The sequence below is a fragment of the Hesperophylax consimilis genome, chromosome 9, assembly GCF_061612785.1.
Source record: "Hesperophylax consimilis isolate HC1 chromosome 9, BYU_Hcon_1.0, whole genome shotgun sequence".
Taxonomy (NCBI): Eukaryota; Metazoa; Arthropoda; class Insecta; order Trichoptera; family Limnephilidae; genus Hesperophylax; species Hesperophylax consimilis.
In genome coordinates this window covers 13,007,020-13,029,671 of record NC_142844.1, presented here as the reverse complement: position 1 = coordinate 13,029,671, position 22,652 = coordinate 13,007,020, and the positions used below count along the sequence as shown (strand labels likewise).

The window sequence follows — 22,652 nt, the reverse complement described above, 5'->3', positions numbered from 1 at the left end:
ATGCAAAGTCGTTTTTTACGCAAAGCAACTCTGCGTGGTTAGAATCCCGACTATTGTGAATTTAAATGAGAAGGATATAATATCCACTGTGAAAGAGGAACACGTACATAACCTCAGATCTTCAATGTTCCTGGCTGAATCCATTTCTAGCTAGTTCCCAATGTGGACTAGTTGAGAGGAAATATTTTTATGCCTGGTTACATACATTATAACGTTTCTAATTGCTGTCTAATTCTAGCAGTCCACAATGGAGTGCTACTACATACCCTGATGTATAGAATTGAGGCATGGAACTCGAAGAGAAAGGATGAAAGTAGACTTAATGCTGTAGAAATGAGATCCCTGAGGCGTTTGTGTGGCAATGTGGAGAAATAAGGAGATCCGGAAAGAGTGTAAGCGTAATGAGTAAGATCAAGAAAGGGACGCTTAGATGGTTTGGGCATGTAGAGCGAATGAGCGAAAAAAGGAGTGTAAGGAGAATATATGATGCAAATGTGAATGGTAGCAGAAGTCGGGGACGCCCGAAGAAGACGTGGCAGGACTAAGTGAGTCAGATACTTGAGTCGGGCCATGTCAAGAGTCAGAATAATAGAAGAGTATGTATGAGACGATGTATGAATGTGAATGAGGCAAGGAGTGTGTGCCAAGACCGAGTTGTTTGGCGGTCCGTCCTCTCTGCCTACCAATGCGCGGAAACGGCGTGATGGTTAGTTAATTAGTTAATTAATTTGGACGAATGTAAGAAATAAATATGATTTTTCCCATGCACATTATTTATTCGTATTGCATTCATAGGTAAATCCGAAGTCAACTTCTCGTAAAAGTTATTTTTCAGCATGGCGAACCTTTTTTATTTCTCATTCCAAATAATTTGTTAATTACCAATATATAAAGCAATTAACAAATTTCTGAGATAAAGTTTTCACATCTACTTATGGGAGGCACGCTAATGCTTAAGCACCAGAAGAGCAAAATATCACATACACTTATTATCTTAATTTTCAATCTCTTCGATCGTATAAAATAACATATACTTTTTGGAATCGGCATTTCAATTCGATAATCTTCATGCATATATAAATGTGTTTTGCAGACAAATTTCAAGGTAGGTAACTTTTAATTTGGCAGGCGGGTGTTGGTACCGCCGCTCCAGATACCATTTATTGGATAACCAACACCCCTGCCATCGGTCACCCCAATTGGTTCGCTATGTTTAGTGACTTAGAGTTCATGGAGTGAGGTTTGTCTAGATCTTGGCGGCGGATGCGTTCGTCCACCTACTGACTCATTGAGGGAAACATTTTGATCTCTCCAGCGGGACTGTCTCTCGACCCATCGCCTTGCAACGCAGTGGGAGGAATGGATTCATAAGTCCGTCACTCCTGGACACATTGACCCCCAGATTCCTACCCATCACTCATACCTTTTTTCTTCGCAGAATTTTCTCTCCCTCATTTCCCTTAAGAGACCCTCCACACATCATCCCCAAAGATGGAATAATGGAGGCCTAAATGAATTCGGTTTTCCTCAGGGCCTCCTGAGTGGATCCAATGTAAAAAATAATTGTATTTCCACACTTATTATTTAACTTTTTAAAGTTTCGATAGAGGGTTTTTAAAAATTCTTCTAAATTACGTCCGAATACCGCCCAAATAATTATGCAATAATAAACTAAACAGTATTGAATGTGAGATCTTCTGATTTTTGTCGTAGAACTTTGAGATATGTTTATTAAGTTTCAAAATAAATTGTCATATTTATAAAGAAATGCGTATTAGAAATACTTCATATGTCTAAATTTCTAATAATGTATTCGGTGATAAACCTGTGTTTTTATGTTTTCTTTTCATTACATTGTTAGTATATATATTTACTTTTATGATGTATTTAACTGCTACTAACCTAAAATACAATAACACTTTACTTAAAACATGAAAACACCTCAGTACAGGTTTTACTACTTAACCATTTTCATACAAAGCTACTGATTAGTTTACCTCCTTCTTTCATATAAGGAACATTTTCGTTTTACTTGCACCTATCAAAAATCATAATATATTTACCTATACACAGTATGTATGATTATAGAAGTAAATAAATGAGTGAGTAAGAATTTTAAAACTTAATCTTAGTAACTCAAACTGTGCATGATAATATATTATTATGTTTTAGAGTCGGGAGTACGATCATCGAACAAACGTTCGTTTGAAGACCCTGCCACCGAACGCAGTCTCTCGCATCGCCCACGCTCAAAGACTTTATTGTACAACAACACAAGAATATCACAAATGATTCCGCAGAGAGTTATTGTGTAACATTTATAATATTTTTAACAATGCACGCTAATTGAAGACACAGCGCCAACGGACGCCATTTGCATAACGATCTTTGCAACAATGTCTCCGTGGAAGACGGATTTATTGTGACATCTCCACTGCTAGTTGAGACCTTTTCAGCGATAAATATAAAATATATTAAATTTTTTCTTCAAAGCTTATTTATAATAAAACAACGTGTTAATATGTTTTTTTAGAAAAAAATATTGTGAAAAATCGTACCTGTAACTTGACTTATCAAGATGAAAACTGAGAAATTAAAAAAATACACATAACGAAGTACAGATTTAAAATAATCGTCTCTTGAAACAATATTTTTACATACATTTAGGTACTTTCATCGCCTGTCTGGATTGGAAAAGATTATTTTTATAATCTGATAACTTTTTCAATACGCAACACATTAATTAGTTTGAATTTTTAAAATGTCGCACACACGCAAAGAAATTATATTTAACCAGCAGTATTATAAAATCAACTTATATGAAGTAGATAAGTAGATATTATGGATACCAACAATGCACCATTATTTTGTTAAGTAACGCAGAAAAACTGAATTAAAAAAAATTATAATAAAGTTAATATTTAAAACCATACCAATATAACCAAGTTATTTTTTGTATCTTAATACGAAATGTGTATGCATTAAATGCCAATATCATGATATTACTACTCTATGAGTACGTGAAGGAGATTCGTAATTTTATTCTTAATTATACATCTCATCACACATGCATCAGACATACGAATTACTGCGCAAGGTTTTTATACAAATTAACTTCTTTGAATATCTAAACTGGATGAAGCGTCGATGTAGGTCTCGGTCAATAAACATCAAACAATGAATCATATTTCCATTTTATGTGACTTTATCGCTACGATTTGTTTGAGTAAAGCTGAGCTCGGCAAAGTGCATTTTAGTTTATGATTTTAGGCAGCTCAGACCTGCTATTGTAAGGAAGGGAGAATAAAACTTGTGGCCGAGGAAAATTAAAACTAAACACAGAATACGGATACTTCCTCATTATTTTTTACAATTCTAACTATACGGATTACTTATTTCTATTGTTAGTTAATAGCTAATAGTTGTTTGATTTATGTATTTCTGTTTAAGTATGGTTTGGTTCAACAAGAATATAGTAATGATGTAGTTGAATGTATTACCTTTGCACTTGAAGTCCTTATGGTACCGGTGACAGCAATGGCGAATACCTCGACATTGTAAAAGGGCGCAGCCTCCCGGTCCAATGGGGCGGCCGTGGACAGGATCCCAAGCCGAGGATCGATGTCGAAGAGACGGTCCACTTGCCTTCCTCCATCGGTCACATTGGTTACATAGTATTCCACTTCGGTACCCTCAAGACGGGCATGCACTGTCAGTATACTGGTACCGGCAGCCTCATTCTCATACACACTGCCCTCCATAGCCGGGCTTTCAAACACTGGGCCTGACCCAGATGGCCCTGCAGAGATCACAGTAATATAGTCATCTGTACTCCGTCTTTCGCTCTGCACAGCCTCGTCCGTTGCTTTTACTGCTAGGCGGTAACGTGGCTCGATTCGACCCCCAGGCCTCCGCAAGGACAACGCGCCCGAACTCCGATGAAGCCGGAAGAGTTCCGTATTGCCAGAGACCAGCTCGTACGTGACCAGACCATTTGTACTCGAATCCAGGTCCCTGGCGAAAACGTTCATGATAACGGTGCCGTCTCTAGCTTGACCCACCAAAGTGTCCTGTGCCGGCAGTACGGCGGCATTCATCGACACGAAAACTGGTGCGTTGTCGTTTATATCCTCAACGATAACTGTGACAAGTTTCTCGGCGGAGAGACGAGCCGATTCGGGCTGAGCGCGATCAGACGCCACAACTGTCAATCGGAAAGTGTCTATTGTCTCCCGGTCTATAGGCAATAAAGTATGTATAACACCTGTGGCCGCATTAATCCCGAAATGTCGATTGGAATCGTCGGGATCTTGATGTGCTATCGCGTACGTAACTTTACCATTTATTCCCGAGTCCGGATCTTCCGCCGTCACTGTGACGATGGGTGTGTGAACCGGTATACCTTCTCGTATTTGTCGAACAATTGCCGTATTAGGAAAACTTGGAGGGTTATCGTTGGAATCTATCACTGCGACGGAAAAGAGTATTGTGGTTGAAAGACGTGGATTGCCTCCATCTGATGCGGTTATATTTAGTACGTAAGATGTTAAATCTTCATAGTCCAATGGTTTGTGTAAAAATAACACTCCGGTAAGTGAATCTACACTAAACGAATCTTTTCTATTACCCGAAGATATGGAAAAAGTTATTTCACTGTTTATACCTAAATCAGCATCTGTGGCTCTAAACTGCATTAACTCGGTGCTGATAGGAGTTGTCTCCTTCACTGATATCCTAGATTCAGTTTGTGTGAACTCTGGCGCATTATCGTTCTCATCCAGCACCTCAACGGTTACTACAGTTGATGAACTTAGACGCTGTTGAAGACCAGCATCGTATGCTACGACTGTCAATTCATATTTAGGAACTGATTCGCGGTCTAGCTGTTTTGCAAGTGATAATTGGCCTGTTGCTTCGTCGATTGTAAACTTCCCCTCGTCATTGCCGTCACTTAGTGAATAAAATACATCTCCATTCAAACCCTCATCAGCATCAATAGTATAAACTCTGACCACTTGAGTCCCGATTGGAGAACCTTCAGATATTTGTACTTTGTATGGGGCCCGTAAGAATTTTGGCGGATTATCATTCACATCGGTGATGTAAATATTAACTTTGACTTTATCGCGTAATTTAGTCATTCCATTGTCTGTTACCGTTGCTTCTAGCGATATCAAATTTTGACCGGTCATTTGCATGAGAGCCTCGCGGTCAAAAACATGCAACGTTTTAATGAACCCATTTCTTGGGTCGATTGCAAAATCGGTTTGAGCGCTAGCCAATGTAAATATCAATTCAGCGTTGCGCCCGATATCACGATCCGTTGCTAATAATTTCCCAACAAATGAATCTGGTGGCTCATTTTCTCGAATGCTGAAGGTAAATGTAGAATTTGTAAACTCAGGACTATTATCATTCTCATCGATTACATGAATAACAACTGGTACTTGTGAGCTTCTTGGTGGATTTCCTTGATCACTTGCAGTTACCGTCAGGGAATAATAATCTTTATCTTCCCTATCTAGAGGGCTCCTGACATAAAGATAACCATCGGGGAAAATTCCAAACTTTCCTTCTGTATTTCCTTCGGAAATATAGTACGTGACTCTTCCATTCAATCTAAGATCAGTGTCAGACGCAGAGAGAGCAAAAAAACGTTCATTTACAGGGGTAGATTCAAGTAATGAAGTTTCGTATGATGTATGATCGAAAACTGGCGTGTGGTCATTTACATCTTCTACCATAACGATGATGGAATGCTTCGAAGAAAGTGGTGGGCTTCCTCCGTCACTTGCGGTCACTTCAACTGACAATGTAGTGCCCGGTTCAGTTCTTACAGGTCTATTCAAATAAATTACACCTGTGGCCTCCGATATTCTAAATTGATCATCCACGTTATACGTGAGAGAGTAAGACACAGTACTATTTATTCCAGAATCGCGGTCCCTGGCTCTTGCAAAATATATTTCCTGTCCAACAGCTGTGTTTTCAGGAATCCGAACTTCATCTTTATCTTTCGGAAACACTGGGTGATTGTCATTGACATCCAACACGGAAATATTTACAATAGTTTTGCCATAAGCAAGTCCTGATCGGGCAACAACTGTCAAACTGTACATCATTTTTTCCTCACGATCAATATTACTCGCTGTTGTAATACGGCCTGTATGTTCATCAATTTTGAATACATGCTTGATATCACCGTACACTATTGTATATGTTACAGTATCGCTGAAGCTTCTCACACGAACTTTTCCTACTTCTCTTCCAATGTGAGCACTATTCTTTCCACTATCTTCTATAATTTGAAGATCATAGCCTCCGTACGAATCAAATAATAGCTCTTCCATATAAGATTCTTTTATTATTTCTACGATTGCATCTTCTATCGCTCTTCTTTCACCGCGATCTTTGGAAGATATTATAAGTTTGTAAAGGGGTTTTTGTACATTCCTCAGATTGCCTTGAAGAGTAATAACTCCACTCCATTTATCAACAGAAAATAGTCCCTCTCCTCCACTTTCCAAATTATAAATAATAATTGCATTGTCGCCATCGTCCATGTCGGTGGCAGATATTTTCAGCAAAGATGTTCCTTTGGGCATATCATCCGCTGCCGTGAGAAAGTATCGCTGTGGATAAAATTCTGGACTATTGTCATTTATATCTTGAACACTTAGGAATACAGTTGCAGTGGAAGACTGTGGTGGAAATCCTTGATCTTTAGCTATTACGTGAATTTCATACTCGGATATCTTTTCTCGATCTAGTTGTAACTTTGTAGTGAGCTGCCCAGTTAGAGAATCTAAAGCAAACGTGTCGGGATACTTTTGTTGCACATCCGACTGCAAAGTATATGTGACGGAGCCGTTCGTGCCTTGGTCGTGATCAGCCGCCGTCAGCATAGCAACAAGGGTATGGGGAGGGGTGTTCTCCGATAAACTTACATTAATATACAATTGCGAGAACTGAGGAGCTTCATCATTCTCATCCAGAATAGTCACCTTAAGTTGCGTGTATGCCCATTTCGGATTGGGACCTCCGTCACGAGCGGAGACTTTCAGCTCAACAGTTCCTTGTACCTCTCTATCCAGAGCCGATCGAGTAGTAATGAGACCTGAGGCAGTGTCTATGGCGAACCATTGATTGTCATTCCCGGATGTGAAGGCATAATAGATTTCCGCATTTACTCCAGAATCTTCATCAGTCGCTGTGATGCCGGCTACATAAGTTCCCGGCGGCGCTAGTTCACTCAGTATGGCGGAATATTCAGATTTTTCAAATACAGGCTCGTGATCGTTCACATCGTTGACGTGTATTATAAGAAAAGCCGTCGCCGTCCTGCGCGGTGTTCCTTTATCCGTAGCTACTACACTCAAGTTATATTTGCTTATTTCTTCCCTATCTAGCACACCGTTGACGCGAACAATATCAAAGCTAGGGGTGTATTCTAACCGGAAGTGATTTAGTTCATTGCCTGAAATTATTTTGATTTCTGTATCTCCATTCAATCCTTCATCAACATCTATAACGGACATGGCTGCAACAACGGAACCGTTTATTGCATTTTCGTCAACCGTTGCAAAATTTGCGGTAGCTGGAAAATACCTAAACTTTATAACAGGATCATGATCATTAGCATCCACCAGATTTACCGTCACATAAGTTCGACCATCTTGTCTCGGGGAACCATGGTCTCTGGCAAATACAGTAAAAACACAACTTTTAGGACACGAACTGCCATGACGTGTAATTGTTTGACAGTTTTGTTGTGGACAATTCAATATTTCAGTGGTTGATATAACTCCAAGCTCAGGATCAACAGTAAACTGTCTTTCGGTATCGGCTAGATAGTAGGTAATTTTACTATTGTCGCCGAGATCACTGTCCGTGGCCGTCACTTGCAGAACGGGAGTACCAGGAGGCACACTCTCATTCAATGACACGATGTAATCACTATGATCGAATATTGGAGGATTATCATTCACATCTAATATCGTTACATTCACTTGTAAGAAACCACGCTTTGGAGGATCACCACCGTCTCTTGCAGAAATATTTAGAACATAAAAACCGCGGGTTTCTCGGTCTAATTTTCCCGTTGTCTCCAAATGCAAGTAAGACGTCTCTCCACTAGGATTAGCGGTGAGCGCTAAACGGAATTTATCATCATGGTTTCCTTCAATAATCCTGTAATCATCAGATACCCCATTCGTTCCTGTATCTTTGTCTGTTGCTGCATCTAATAGTAAGCGAGTTCCAGATCCGGAACTTTCGGAGAAGGCTACAGCGATGCTGAGCTCTGGAAACTCCGGCGGATTGTCATTCACGTCAGTTACCATTATACGCACTTCTATGGGGTAGGTAGGCTGGCTAGAAAGCACCACCAAGTCGTACCGGTCATTCTCGAGAACTTCTCTGTCTAGTACAGCGTCAGTTCGTATTTCTCCCGTACTGGGGTCCAGGGTAAATTCCGCAGGGGGCTCATTGAAGCGATAAGTGAACCCCGGCTTGGTAGGAATATATCCCACGGGAGATCCTCGGGGCCTCCCCTCGGGGATCTCCAGGGTAACGCGTGTGTCCACAGCTCTGGACTGCATCTGCGGTGACAGTGGTGACAGGGGCGACAGGGGTGGCAGGGGCGGCGCGGGCGGCGGCAGGCCTGACACCAGCCACACCGCCACCGTCAGCAGCAGGCATCCTTGAAGCATCTGTGATCCCTATCGACGACACGCTGGAGACACTACACTCTCGCTCATGTTTTATCCTTATTATTTTGTAAATCCACTGTTCGATCGCGGAAACTCGCGCTAGAACTGATCGGTCATACCGCACGCGCGAGACTTGTAAAGTGTCGGAGAAGAAATTTCACGAGATACCACGCGTCTCAGTCTCCTGGACCGCGGGGGCGGCTGGAGCACGCGGCGGAGCGAGGGGACGGGGACCTCAGAGTGAGCGCGTCGCACGTGTGCTCTGTCTCACTCTCACAACATGGCGGCTGACCGCCCGCTTCCGCGAAATTCACTTATATTATCTTTTAACAAACTTTTACACGAAAATATATAAAACACAATAATCAAACAAAAAAGTTCGAAATAGTCAAATGTTCTCGAGAACACGTGAAGGGATCTTCGACCCGGGCCGACGTAGATTCCACAAGACCATCCGCCGCGCACGCAACACTGTCATAAATATCGAATACAATTAACTAAATACCGAGCCCGGATTGGCGAGATGAATATCGGTTGTTAAATAACGAACTTTAGTAACGCGTAGAGCACTTGAAACAGTATTTATCATTCACTCTTATCGTGTTTTTGTGAAACTTAACTGTCGGCAGGCGTAAACAATCGAGAGAAATCACAAGACGCGCGCTCGCCTTGTTGTCGGGGGGACAGTCACCCGGGCACTGCGAGTGGCGCGCTGCTCTGCCTTCGTCCCCCTCCCCCGTAGAGCCTTCGCCCCTCCCCCCTCCGCCTGCAGCCACCCTCTCATCTCCCGACCGTCGCTCGACCTAACACTGATTAGACCGTGTTATTCTGGCACAGAGTAACACGCGAAAGATTTTAGTATTGTGGACATGGGCTTAAAGCTCTCATCGCGAAGCTTATAAAATTAAAACTAATTCCACGCAATAATTGACAATACCTACTACGAGACCTTCGCCCAGTAACAAATTTGGGTTCGGATTCACTCGTTACTATTCAAATTAATTATCTCTTTCATGCGATTACATTAATAAAGGTATTTGTTACCACTAATAATTGTTATGTAATAATATAAAATAAAACACAAGTAGTTTTATGACCATTTTTTATTGGAAAAAATTTTTTCCTTACTATACAAAGCAATTAAATTATTCATAAATAAACATGAAAGCTTTCTGAGAACCGCTGAAAATGATTTAAAATTTTTAATTTTTCATCGAGGGACTTCAACGCAAGAACAATCAACAAACCTAGACGGGAAGCACGAGAAACCCAAAATTTTGTAGGGAAGTCGTAAATAAGAAAAATTAATTTAGTTCTATAGAATTCTGATTGTTATTCAATAATTGCTTCTGTTGTGAGAAAATTCCCATGAAAATTAATTTATAAGCTAAAATTAAAAATTCATTGGTAATGTTTAAATTTGCGTACCAACTAACAATATTTTTTACTCGGTAGCTAAAAATAACTAATAATAATAAGATTAATTATCTAGGTTCTGCTGAAACCAGATTTAAAAAAAAACAACTGTAATTTAACCGTGTAATTTTGATAATCACCGAATTTTGTTTTCGCTTTTGTGCAGTCACAATCCCAATAAAACAAAATAATATTGTTTTCTAGCTAACAACTACAGCACAAGAATTTATAAATTTCCTTTTTTATTTATTTTAATTTAATTTAATTTTCATAAAATTCATTCACTATGCAAGGAAGCTTTTGACTGTCAAACTAGGAAGGTTTCCCGTTTTAGGACAGGCAAATTAAAAGGTTTCAAATTATTCTAGAGGAATACAGGATTTAAGAATAGAGAAAATAAGTATGTAAAAGCGAAGATACAACAAGGCGTTCGTGATAAATAATTATCAGATTACATTTTTTTTTCAATATTTCGGAATCAGTCCTACCTAGATCTAATAACCATTTTGTTATGTTTTTACCGAAGGGTGACAATTTACACAGTTTCAGCTCTGAGGGGATTTTGTTATATATTTTAGGACCGAGATATGAGAACAGTTTTTGATAAGCCGCTCTGTTGCTTGTTGGAACGGAAAGGTCATTCCTTCCCTTACTTCTGGTTTTATGTTTGTTTGCGGCTATTTTCATTTGGTTTTTATTTTTATGAACATGGATTACCTACTATTTTTTATATATATATATATATTTTACTTTGGCATTTGAATTTCAGATTCCGTGGTCAAGAGGTAAGGCTCTCCATTAGAGAGCCGAAGGTCGCGGGTTCAAATCCCGGCGTGCGCAAGAAAAAAATTTGATGTATTTGTGATATTTCCCAATTTATTCATTTTTTTTTTTTTTTTTTTTTTTATTAATGCAATAAACAACATAATATATTATAATTTTACTGGTCTTCCATTAAAAGCCTTAGCTTGTAACAATAATATATTGAATATTTGCGGCACGTTCCAGAGTGGAAGATACTCTCCGAATCACCCTGGTCTAAGACCACCATTCAGAATTGAAATGTTGCTTGAAATTGTGTTTAGTGATTAGATCTGAATAGCCAGGTACTCCCCCATCCTCCTCTTCTTCACCTACTTCCCTTCCCAGTACCTTCAACCTCAATACCCCAATCGGGGATGCCATAGTCTCACTGGCTCCAAAAAAACTGGTTTAAATAGATTAGGTTTAAAGGTCTTTTTAATCGCTTTTAATGACCTTGTATCCTATTCAAACGTGTGTTGATTTACCATTGTCCTGAGATGCCATGGAACCGTTTTTAAACGGAACGGAACCGCATAATCTAACCTAATCTATCAAAAAAAATTTAAAGATTTTTTAGTATTTATCATGCATAGATATACTCATATAGTATATAGTTAATGTTGTTATTTTTTGGGGGTAAAGTTCGTATTAATTTATCTTAATAATTTAAATATATTATTAATTTATTAAGAATCTCATTAAATTATTTGTTATCCGGTTAAAAACGGGATTGTAGACCATTAACGGAAGAACTTGTAGATTTCCTGGTAAGCCATTTGTAAAATACCAATGAATTGTCACAAATCCTAACATTTTCGCATTTTGTCATAATATATTATTAATACAAACGCAGTTGCATAAACACGTGTTATATAGATATTATTACGAATTAGCGGCCTGCATTCCCTTTTCTAACCGGATTACCAAAAATTTGAAACGATTTTTAATAATCAGCAATTATCAAGTGTTTGCATTTATGTAAAAGTGGACTGATCATTAGACAAATTAATACCGTTCAATACCTACTAATACCATATGAAAATTTATTATTTTCGTATGTATTTTTTTAATATTTTCTGCTACTGCTAAATTGAAATAAATAATATTCACAGTGACTACCCCTAGTATTATTTTGATTATTAAACTTTTATTATTTTAAGATTTATTACTTTTACTATCATTAAATTTAAAAATAATTTTAGTTGGGTCTACCAAATATTATTCACCATTTTCTCATGTGTTCCTGTAATATTCAGACAGGAAATCATATACTTTTTTACTAGTCGCTGTGTTAAGTTTTGACTTTTTTTTCGAGGAAGGGGGTGTGGGTAGGTTTGTGTGTGTGTGTGAGTGTTTACGTGTATTTTTTTATGTTCTCCGGAAGGCTATTGTACAATATTGTTGCAATGTTCCTAAAATTTCTGTGTACAGGAATTTGGGGAATATCTTTGTTATTGTTTTGAGTACAGCGAATATTTAAACTGTCGAACGTCAAACACATTCACAATATTAAGGATTAAGTTCGAGTCTATAATTTGAAGTAGCCTAAGGATTATTTCGAATTTGGTTTTCTGTACTTTTATGATTGGGTCCAGTGCAGAAGAAGTGCCACCTATGATTCCATACTCAATGATAAATTGACAGACAGCAAATTAAATAATTTTCAAGTTTTGTCAGCCGAGAAAGTTTCGTATATTTCCAAAAAAGTGCATGGTTTTTCTTATTTTGTCTGCAATTATTTTAGTGTGAAGATTCTATTTTAGGTATGGATTAATGGTGAGGCCGAGATACTTCATCTGAGTGGTGCTCTCAATGTCGGAGCACTGACAGTATTCATCGGAATTCAGACATGAGTGTATTCGAATAAAGGCACCGACATTGGGTTGACCTGTAATATTTATACTTGATGTGATATATTTAGTTTTCTCGGTGTTCAGAGCACTGTTTGCTAAGTATGTTATTTGTTTTATCTTGTTGTTTGCGTCCGTTAGTTCGTTGCCCGCAATACCGATTTTTTCAAGTTTATTTATTAATTTACTGTTGGATATTGTATTAAAGGCTTTAGAAAGGTCTAAGAAGATTGAAATACATTTTTTGCTTTTATCGAGGTTTTCTTAACTATTTTACTTTACTTCTTTTGAAACCCGTATTGATTTTTTGAGAGCAGTTTATGGCGCACAAAAAATTTAACCAACTCTGCACTGATAACTTCAAATACTTTAGATAAACTGGTCAGTAGAGTTAATGTTCGGTAATTGGTTATGTCTGTCTTGTTACCTGTTTATGTACGGGAATAACAATACCTTGTTTCAGGTTTAAGGGGAAGTGTCCCTGACTGATGCCAAGGTTTATTAAATGCCCTTAAGCAGTGCGATTTCCGTAGACAGCGTTTTCTAAATCTTGGTTGTTATCATTAGCTCCGACAGAAGAAGTGTTTTTTTAGGGAATTAATTTTTATTAGAATTTCTTCCCCCGTCACAGCTTTGAGATTAAATCATTTATTGGAATATTGAAATCCTGCTCCATTAAGTTGATCATTTTCACAATTTCGGTAGAAGAGAAACAAGATTTTAACAAAAATATTACAACCCAATATTAATAAAAATAATTATTGATATGATACGCAACGAGCTTTGGGTTTTTTGACGTGTCAATAATATTTCTGTTAATACAGAGTTTTCTCCTATGTCTTTTTGTCTTTGGTATTTTGTGTATTTGTAGCTTCTCTTCGAATTTGCCATATATTTTTGGGTTCATTGTTGCTTTTTTCGATATTGTCTCTGTAGTAGATTTCTTTTGCCTTTTTTATGCCATCACTGCACGTATTTCTATATATATTTTTTATGGATATTTAATGATATTGTGTCGTGTATATTTTCTTTCACTTTTTTGTATAGAGCTTTTCTTTTCCTTCTTCTCCAAAGCAGTTGATGATTGTATAGTTTATCCATGATTTCAAGGGTTTAGTTTTGTTTGAATTTTTTTTTTGTCATAATTGTGATATTATTAATGAATTCGTTTTTCATAAAGTCAACTAAATATCTCCATGCATCATCTGAGTTTTTTTTATTTGAAAAAGCTCAAGTCCAGATTTATTTTTTTATAATATTTTTTAAATTATCAAAATGAATATTATTGGATGCGATCTTTTCTGATTTTTGTGGAGTCGGATTGGAATGTAAGTAATGATCCGTAATTGTTGATTCATACAAATGCTTTTGTTTTGTTAATTAGTTTTGACCATTATGAGATCAATGGATGATATTGATTCATTTACTATTATATAGACCAGCGCAGGGCGATGAACACGTATTCCGATATTATTACGAATTTTCCAACACTTTATAAGGAAGCGGCTTACAGTCATGTTTTAAACAGGATGACTAATTATTTGGAAAGATTTTCAATAAATCAGCATTACTCATATTTCTCCGTGTACATTCGAAAGAACTTAGAGTAAAAAACTCGTCCTATATTCCAGACTTTTTTTTACCTTTTCACTTATTTACCTAGATTGAGTAGGTACCTAAATAAATTCATTTTTATTTTATAAGCCGTGTTCATAATAATGAATTTATAAGCCGTATTCAGTTAGTTATTTTAATTTTAGAAGCTAATTTTTTTTTAAATAGAGGTAGGTGCACCTAAATAAAACTACTTATTTCTTTTTAAATATCATCTGGATGACAATTATTATTGCTCCTTTTCATAACTAATGGCTTGCTTGCCATATCTTGTGTGTATTGTGAAATGTATGATATTATGTTATTGTGTAAAATGTGTGTACTTTTGACATTTTATGTTTGTGTTTATGAATATATTAAAATTGGGTTAATTAACTTACCAAAGCTATACGCTCGTTGAAATACATTATCATAAATAGGTAGGTATGTTCTAATATCAAAAATATGAAACAGAATAAGACACAAAAAATAAAATTATACGGTCGCTACTGAGATCCTTTGCTCTCTCTCTTGATCCCTTGAGCCTTGCATAGATATACAGGATTTTCCAATAAGAGGTGTTATTTTGAATAGCCCACTATTTCGGTAGATGTTACTTTTGAAGCTGTCATTTTTTGACATTTAACAAGTAGAAACTACGACATTAATAAAAATGATAAACGCTTCAACAACGCATTGAAATTATTAAAATTCATTTGAGTGAATCAAATTCAAATTATCTTGAGTGATGAGGCCCATTTCCACCTCGGTGGCTTCGCCAACAAGCAAAATTGTCGCATCTGGGGCTCGGAAAACCCAAGATTTATTGTTGAAAAGCTTCTCTATCCTCAACGTGTGACTGTTTGGTTCAGTTTATGGTCCGGCGGAGTCATTGGACCTTACTTTTTCGAAAATGAGGCTGGAGTAACAGTTACGGTGAATGGATCGCTATAGATCGCTATCGAGAGATGATTAATGATTTTTTATGGCCGAAATTGGATGGTATTGATCTGGACAACGTTTAATTTTAACAAGACGGCGCTACGTGCCACACAAGCAACGAAACCATTTATCTTTTACGATTGAATATCAAAATAACACCACTTACCTATTGGAAAATCCTGTATATCAGCGCGGGAGATTGGAACCGTAGGTGAATTTGAGTCCGTCTCTGTCAACTTTAAAACCACAGCGTATATGCTTCTTGAAAGACTTCAAAACGAATGAAAAATTTTCCTTCCTGAGAATGATAATAGTTTACTTCTGCGTCAATCTGCGTAAACTCCACACATTTGTAAATAAGACAATACATAGTCTCTAGTTTTGTTTTTTTTAAGAAGCACGACAATAATAGCTGGGAACTTTTGGTAATTAATTCAGCCATTCTTTGATATAATTTTTCTTCAAATTTTTTGCGGCTTCTTTGGCAACTTTGTTAAATTCCAATTCAGCTGATTCTGTTCTGGCCTCATTATTTAAAGAAACATCAGCTTTTTCAATCCATCTTGCTTAATTATCGCGAACCAAGTCTAATGTATTAAGAAAAAACGAAAATTACGACACGCCCTTAATTTCACATTGTGTTTAAAACAAATATTGTGTGACAATCTTTTTTCTAAATTTTCTTAGTTTATTGTGTTCTTCGTTTTTAACTTTCATAGCCGATGATTTTTAACTTTTATAAACTGATGTAAGCGTAATGAGTAAGATTAAGAAAGGGATGCTTAGAATGAGCGAAGAAAGGAGTCTAAGGAGAATATATGAGGCGAATGCGAATGTTAGCAGAAGTCGGGAGCACCATCAAGTGAATCAGATACTCGAGTTGGGCAATGTCAAGAGTCAGAATAATAAAAGAGATGTATGAGACGATGTGTGAATATGAATGAGGCAAGAAGTGTGTGCCAAGACCGAATTGTTTGGCGGTCCGTCCTCTCTGCCTACTCCTGCGCGGAAACGGCGTAATGGTTAGTTAGTTAGTTAGTTAGTTTAGAAGACTCTGAGGTTGATTGATCCTGGAGAGTGTTTAATTGCTTTTCCCTTTTATCAGAAATATCTGCTGTGTGATTTTTGGGCGAAAAAATTTATATCTGTGATGTGAACTCTTGTCTCATAGCATGTATTGCTGATTATTTTTTAGATCATAAAATGAACAATAATATAAGAATTGCCTTGTATTATTATTACTTTCATTTTTCGTGATCCAAATATAAGAAAAATTTGGGAGAATATTTCAATACAAAACTGTGTTTCACCATGTTTATGAAATTCAAATGGGTTGGCGATATATAATTTCAGGCAAGTGTAAGCGAGACAGACCTCGTGCTAAATTGTCTAAAACCAAAAGGTACTAAGTTATTGGTACATTTGTTTCAACTTCTAGCACAATACAGATATTGTATACAGGTGGGAAAAAATTGCTTTCCAGTGATATCCAAAACTCAATTCCATCAAAACTAGTAGATGCTTCTGCAAAGACTACTTTTTAGTATTTTAAAATATATTGTTCACTTGGAAAAGAAATCATATATCTTAGTATTATTCTAGCTGGTTGTTTCGTCACTAACATAGGTATATATTTATTTATATATTTTTGAAAATTCGAATTTTTTCTCTCATTGGAAATTATAACATCAGTTATATCACCACGCTTTAGTACAATCAAATCTTTAATACGCTGTAATCAGCTTGGGAGCTGCATACAAAACAAATCTACTCCCTGTTGTAATTGTACAACGTCTAATTATAAAAATAATAAAAAAACCAAGAGATTATCCAACACACCTAATTTTTGAAAAATTTAAAGTATTCAAATTTAATGATCTTGTCCAAAAAAACATAATAATTAAATAATTAAAGAAAAACAAAATCACAGGTTTTTAACTGAAAGTCGTACTCGTCAAAAACATATATTTCTAGCACAAAAATGTAACACCACTTTTGCTCAACATCATAACATATATCTAGGGAAAAAATACTTCAACAGCCTACCCGAAAATATCAGAACAATAGAAGACGATAAACACCTACTAAAAGCAATTAAAGAGAAATTCAATGTAAAAATACCAAAATAATGAAAATATGTTTTTAATTAATTATAAATTTTAATATTCATAATTACAAACACTAAATATTCTTAATCTTGATGCTCACCACTCTTCTAAACAAAAGCGCCAGCTTCTATAGAAGAGGAATATTAAAAAATCAAAAGCAGTGAAAACTAATTGCATGAATTATTTTCGTTAACATTATTGATTATACGCTGTAATACTATTTTACTGTAAATTGATTAATTATTTAATAAATAAATACATTTTTAATTGAAAAAAAAATATTTCATCTATGAAAAAAGGCGTCAAAATTCCATTTATGTGTTAATTCCATTTATGTGTTTTCCATTTATGTGTTAATTCCGAATTTCAAAAGTTGTATTACGTAGTAGGTATTTATTCATTTACTGGAAAGATTTAAATGGCTTACGTTTATTGTGAAGAACGCATATTAAGGACGGGTTGTTTCGGAGAATTTGAACAATTCATCAAATTTTCGTTCGTTTCCGGATTCTGTGAAAGTCCTATTCAAGTTCTGTTATTATATCAATATAGGCTAGTTGTTTGACAAACTGAAATAAAAACAGAACTTGAAAATATATTTCACAGAACTTGAAAATGAACTTTGAAATTTGATGAATTGTTCAAATTCTCCGAAACAACCCGTCCTAAATATGTATATTGTAAAATTCACGAATATTTCCGTCCGCCATATATGAATACTATATTTTATAACATTATTCGCTTTATAAAGCGAAAAAACATTCGTTTCAATATAAATAAATCCAGGGGAATCTACGTAGCCTAGATATATTTTTTTATAAATATATAAACAAATCATCTGGTAAGATGGTTCCACTTTTCATAACAATTTCGTAAAAAAAATATTACAAAAGTAGTGTCAGCCAGCGCCGCATCCAACCACCGGTACACTAAGGAGTACAAGGCATTCAAAGGTTTATTAATCTTGTCGAATTCCGCTGCACGCTTAATATGCAAAACAGCACTTGGTTTCAACTTAATTACTACAAGAAATAACTATTTACGTGGTGGGAGATGGTAAAAGATGCACTAAAGTTCCATTTTTCTCAATTAAAGATACGTTTGAAGGTTAGGAAATATGCACAAATTATTAAAATAACCCAGACTAAATCTATTTTGTGCACGTTTACTTAAACCCCGACATAAATAGTTGTCTCCATTCATCAAGTGTTGTTTTTTTAAAGAGCCTTTGCCTGCAGCAAAATTCTAAAAGTTTACCGAAGGTTTCATGTAAAAATAAATTACATTGCGGGTTTACTCTTCCGAATATTAATAAAAGCAATTCAACAATATTTCAGGATCATATAAATATATTTTTTTGTAATATAACAGTGGTTAGTGTCTATTCTTTTGGCTAAATGTTATATTTCATTTTTTAACTACTGACGTCCATCCGCCATTTTAACCATATAATACATAACTTTAGACATTGTTACATGGTTGCTATTCAGCTTAAAAATAATATATGCAAGTTACCGAAGAATGTCCGCTCGCGAATTGCATCGAGGCTTGGGGCGAAAAAATTTGACGGTGCTACGGAATTACTTAGAGAAGGCAGGTTTGTGAATTATGATGGAAAGGATAAAAGCCGGTGCCACGAATGAGTGGTTCAAAATTTATCCAACTATATATTTATAATTTTCAGATAGATGTTTTATTTTATAACAGCTTTGTCGATGTCCGGTCACGTTTTTTTTATTTTGTTTTACAGTCCACTTAGAGGTTCATACAACTAAGGATAACCAATTTTGAATGCTTAGAAGGTATGCATTATTATCCATTTTACTGTTGTATTGGTTTACTTTACCCCCTATAGACCACTTCTTTGCAAATAAGAATAGGTACTTTTGGTGAGGGTTACCATAGTAACAGTTAAGAGTTTTGGAGTCGTAAATAGGAATTAACAATAAAAGATATAAATTTGTTTTAGAACACTTTAATTTTAATTGTACTCTACCGGTTTGGGAAGCACCCTTCCTTCGTCAGGAGAATATTAAAACTAACCTATGATACAAAATATTGACAGATATATACACAAAAATATAATTTAGGTGTTTGAGTGGGAAGAAAGGGGGACTTCCGGCAATAACAGAGCGGTTTGCTGGAAATATATCTAGAATGGGACTAAACGATAAATTAATTTGGTCATTCAATATACTAGCGGTATTATTTAGGGATTTTTGATTTCAAGAGCTTCTAAGTTATCCAATATTTTGCTTTTATTATTACGTTGAAGAATTTTAACCCCGGTGTCCTTATAGTCCAGTCAGTGGGGAGTTTTACCTTGCAAAAGGTTAGGTAGTAGCGATTTTGATATATGTTGTTAAGATTGGGACTCTAAGGAAAAAAAAAGTTTTCGACCTTGGGAGGGTCGAGCTCGACCCGCCATCTTGGATTGAAGGTGCCAAAATTTGTTTTTTTCAAAATAATTGTGAAGTGGTCGTTTTTACAACCAAATTGTCGATTGCAAACTTAAAGACAATTAAATTACCTACATTTTTTGTAGAGAGTTATTTTTTGGAAGTCTAATAGGTAACGAGTTACAGTGGCGGAAATGTGAATATTTTTCTAAAAAATGATGAAATTCCCAACTTTGTAATTTTTTCGGGTAATTCATTACATAATTATAATAATTTTGCTAACTCATTTCCACACCACCATGAGGTAGAGAACATGGCGCATTTTTTATTGTGGTATCCCCAGTAGGTTTACCACACAGATATACCAGCGATGGTAGATTTCGAAATTATGTTACATTACTATGAATTATGTTACTTTAAATTATGTTACTTAATAACAGTCTTCGTCATCATCTAACTCATTGCCTGTAATACTGAGATTCTGGGCTTCCATTGACAAAATCTCTTCTTCTTCGTCCTCGACATCGATGTGAACCTCTGGCGAATTTCGGCATGTTTGACCATTACAGCACCCACATACAATAGAACACTTCAATCCAGCTTTCCTGCAGCTACATGCAATGCCGCATCCTTTTTTACAATTGCATGAAATAAATTTTAATAAAGTCGCGGGTGCTGGTTTCTTTGTCATTCTTACTGGAACAAGCCCGTTGGTGTCACGTTTCCAGCACCAGTTTTCTGGATTTTTTTTTGATTCCATACCATTTTTGGACTTGATGGTACGTTCTAAATGCATGGCACCGTGCAGCGTCGTTCGTTGGTGGCAAAGAGGCAAGATTGAATTTGCTTTTTGTTGTCGACTTTGCGAAACGTTTGTAGTGGACTTCTTCCAAGGTTTCCTTATCCATGTCACCCCCGTACAAAGCAACAAGAAAGCGTGTTCCTTCAACTGCTATGTCTTCTGGTGTTGCATCATGTTGTTTGAAGATTCCTATCATGGCATTGAGTCTTGTGTCGTTTTGCACAAGCGAACAAAATTTTGTTTTTCCTTGGTTGAAGAAGGACGATGTTGTATCGCAGCCGCTAAAGGCATGAAGAAACAGAATATTCTCAGCCGCCTCTTTGTATTTCACACTATTCGCAGAATACAGTCTTTCAAAAGTTTTGCCTCTCCCGGGTTTGCGAAGATATACTACTTTTGGGTGGCGCTAATGCTGTCAACAGAAGTAGGAGATCAACGTCTTCGCCAATAATGAAAACAGCGTCGATGAACACAAGGAAATCGCAGTATTGACAATCAACTCATCTGCATCTTCTTTAGCCTGCTTAACTGTAAAATCATCCTGTATAAATTGCTTTGTAAGCATCGAAATCAGACGGACTTTGTTATTTTCATTGGCTAAAAATCGTTCTTGTGAAACTGGCATTGTTTCATCGAAAAGAACATCTGCAGACATGTTCTTCTTCGATCGGCGAAGTCTTCTGGCGGTTTTCGTATTTTTTTCACCATCATCAAGCGGATATCCATCGAAAACAATGACTGCATGTGATCCATAGTGATTTCTTACATAGTGAACGTACTTCTCGCAAATTGACCCAAAATAATCATTCCGATTCCATACAACTTTATGTTAAAGATATCCTCCATCCACAACATTAATTTTGCTACCTTCAAGTTGCACGACTTCTGGAAGTTGTTAGAAAACACCATAAAATGATGATTTCGTACCTTTGCGCACGAGCACACTGAGTGACCGAGCATCCAAGCAACGTCCTGTAACCAGGACTCAATCAGTGTTGCCAAGTCAGCTGTAGACTAGGATCCCACTATAACAAATCAACGTCATCGAGCACACGGATGATGCTATATAAGTATATTGTAACGTAGAAATACGTTGAAATGATATTGTGTAATATTTTCGTACAAAATTTATCAAGAAAACTGGAGTTTTACAATTTTTTGTCAAAATTTTCTTCTTTCAACCGCTGTAACTCGTTACCTATTAGACTTACAAAAAAAAACTTTTACAAAAAATGTAGGTAATTTAGTTGTCTTTAAGTTTGTGTTCAACAATTTGGTTGTAAAATCAACCACTTCATAATTATTTTGAAAAAACCACATTTTTGCACCTTCAATCCAAGATGGCGGGTCGAGCTCGACCCCCCCAAGGTCGAAAACTTTTTTTTTTCTTTAGAGTCCCAATCTTAACAACATATGTGAAAATCGCTACTACCTAACCTTTTGCAAGGTGGAGCCCTTTTTTATCCCCCACTGACTGGACTATTATTAAAAGTATGATTGGTGGAAATAAGATGATTGGCAAACTCTGAAAAATTATTGTTATTTAAACATCTTAAATGTTCCGTGATTCTAATATTTGATTGATTCTAATGTTTAAATAACAATTTTTAATAACAAATTTTGTTATTCTAATGTTTAAATAACAATTTTTAATAACAAATTTTGTTATTCTAATGTTTAAATAACAATTTTTAATAACAAATTTCGTGATTCTAATGTTTCTAGATATATATACAGGGTGTATCGGCACTAACCCGACAAACTTTAACCAGCTATTCCTTAGCACATTTGGAGTAAAAAATGTTATGGGCACTTTGCTGTCCGGTAGCATTTTTTTTTCAATTAAAAATAAAAAAAATTAAAATTTCCACACTACATCACTGTCATTGGCATTGCGTTTCGTGTTAAACAGCTGTTATAAGCAAGTATGTCAAAAAGCGTCTTCGCTCTTTCGCACACACTAAATAATAATAGTTAAAAATGAGACGAATGGTGCCGTACTATTTCGTTGTGACTGAAAACGTGCG

At 36.2% G+C, this 22,652-nt stretch overlaps 1 protein-coding gene across 1 annotated transcript in view; it reads right to left on the bottom strand.

The window, feature by feature from the left end:
• The window catches only part of ft (cadherin-related tumor suppressor fat), a 299,682-nt gene extending 290,290 nt beyond the window's left edge, over positions 1-9,392 (bottom strand). The window contains exon 1 of the mRNA XM_089635628.1: positions 3,501-9,392. Coding sequence (XP_089491754.1) covers positions 3,501-8,711 — 5,211 coding nt within the window. The 5' untranslated portion in view covers positions 8,712-9,392. The remainder of the gene's footprint in view (positions 1-3,500) is intronic.
• Positions 9,393-22,652: the final 13,260 nt, after the last annotated feature.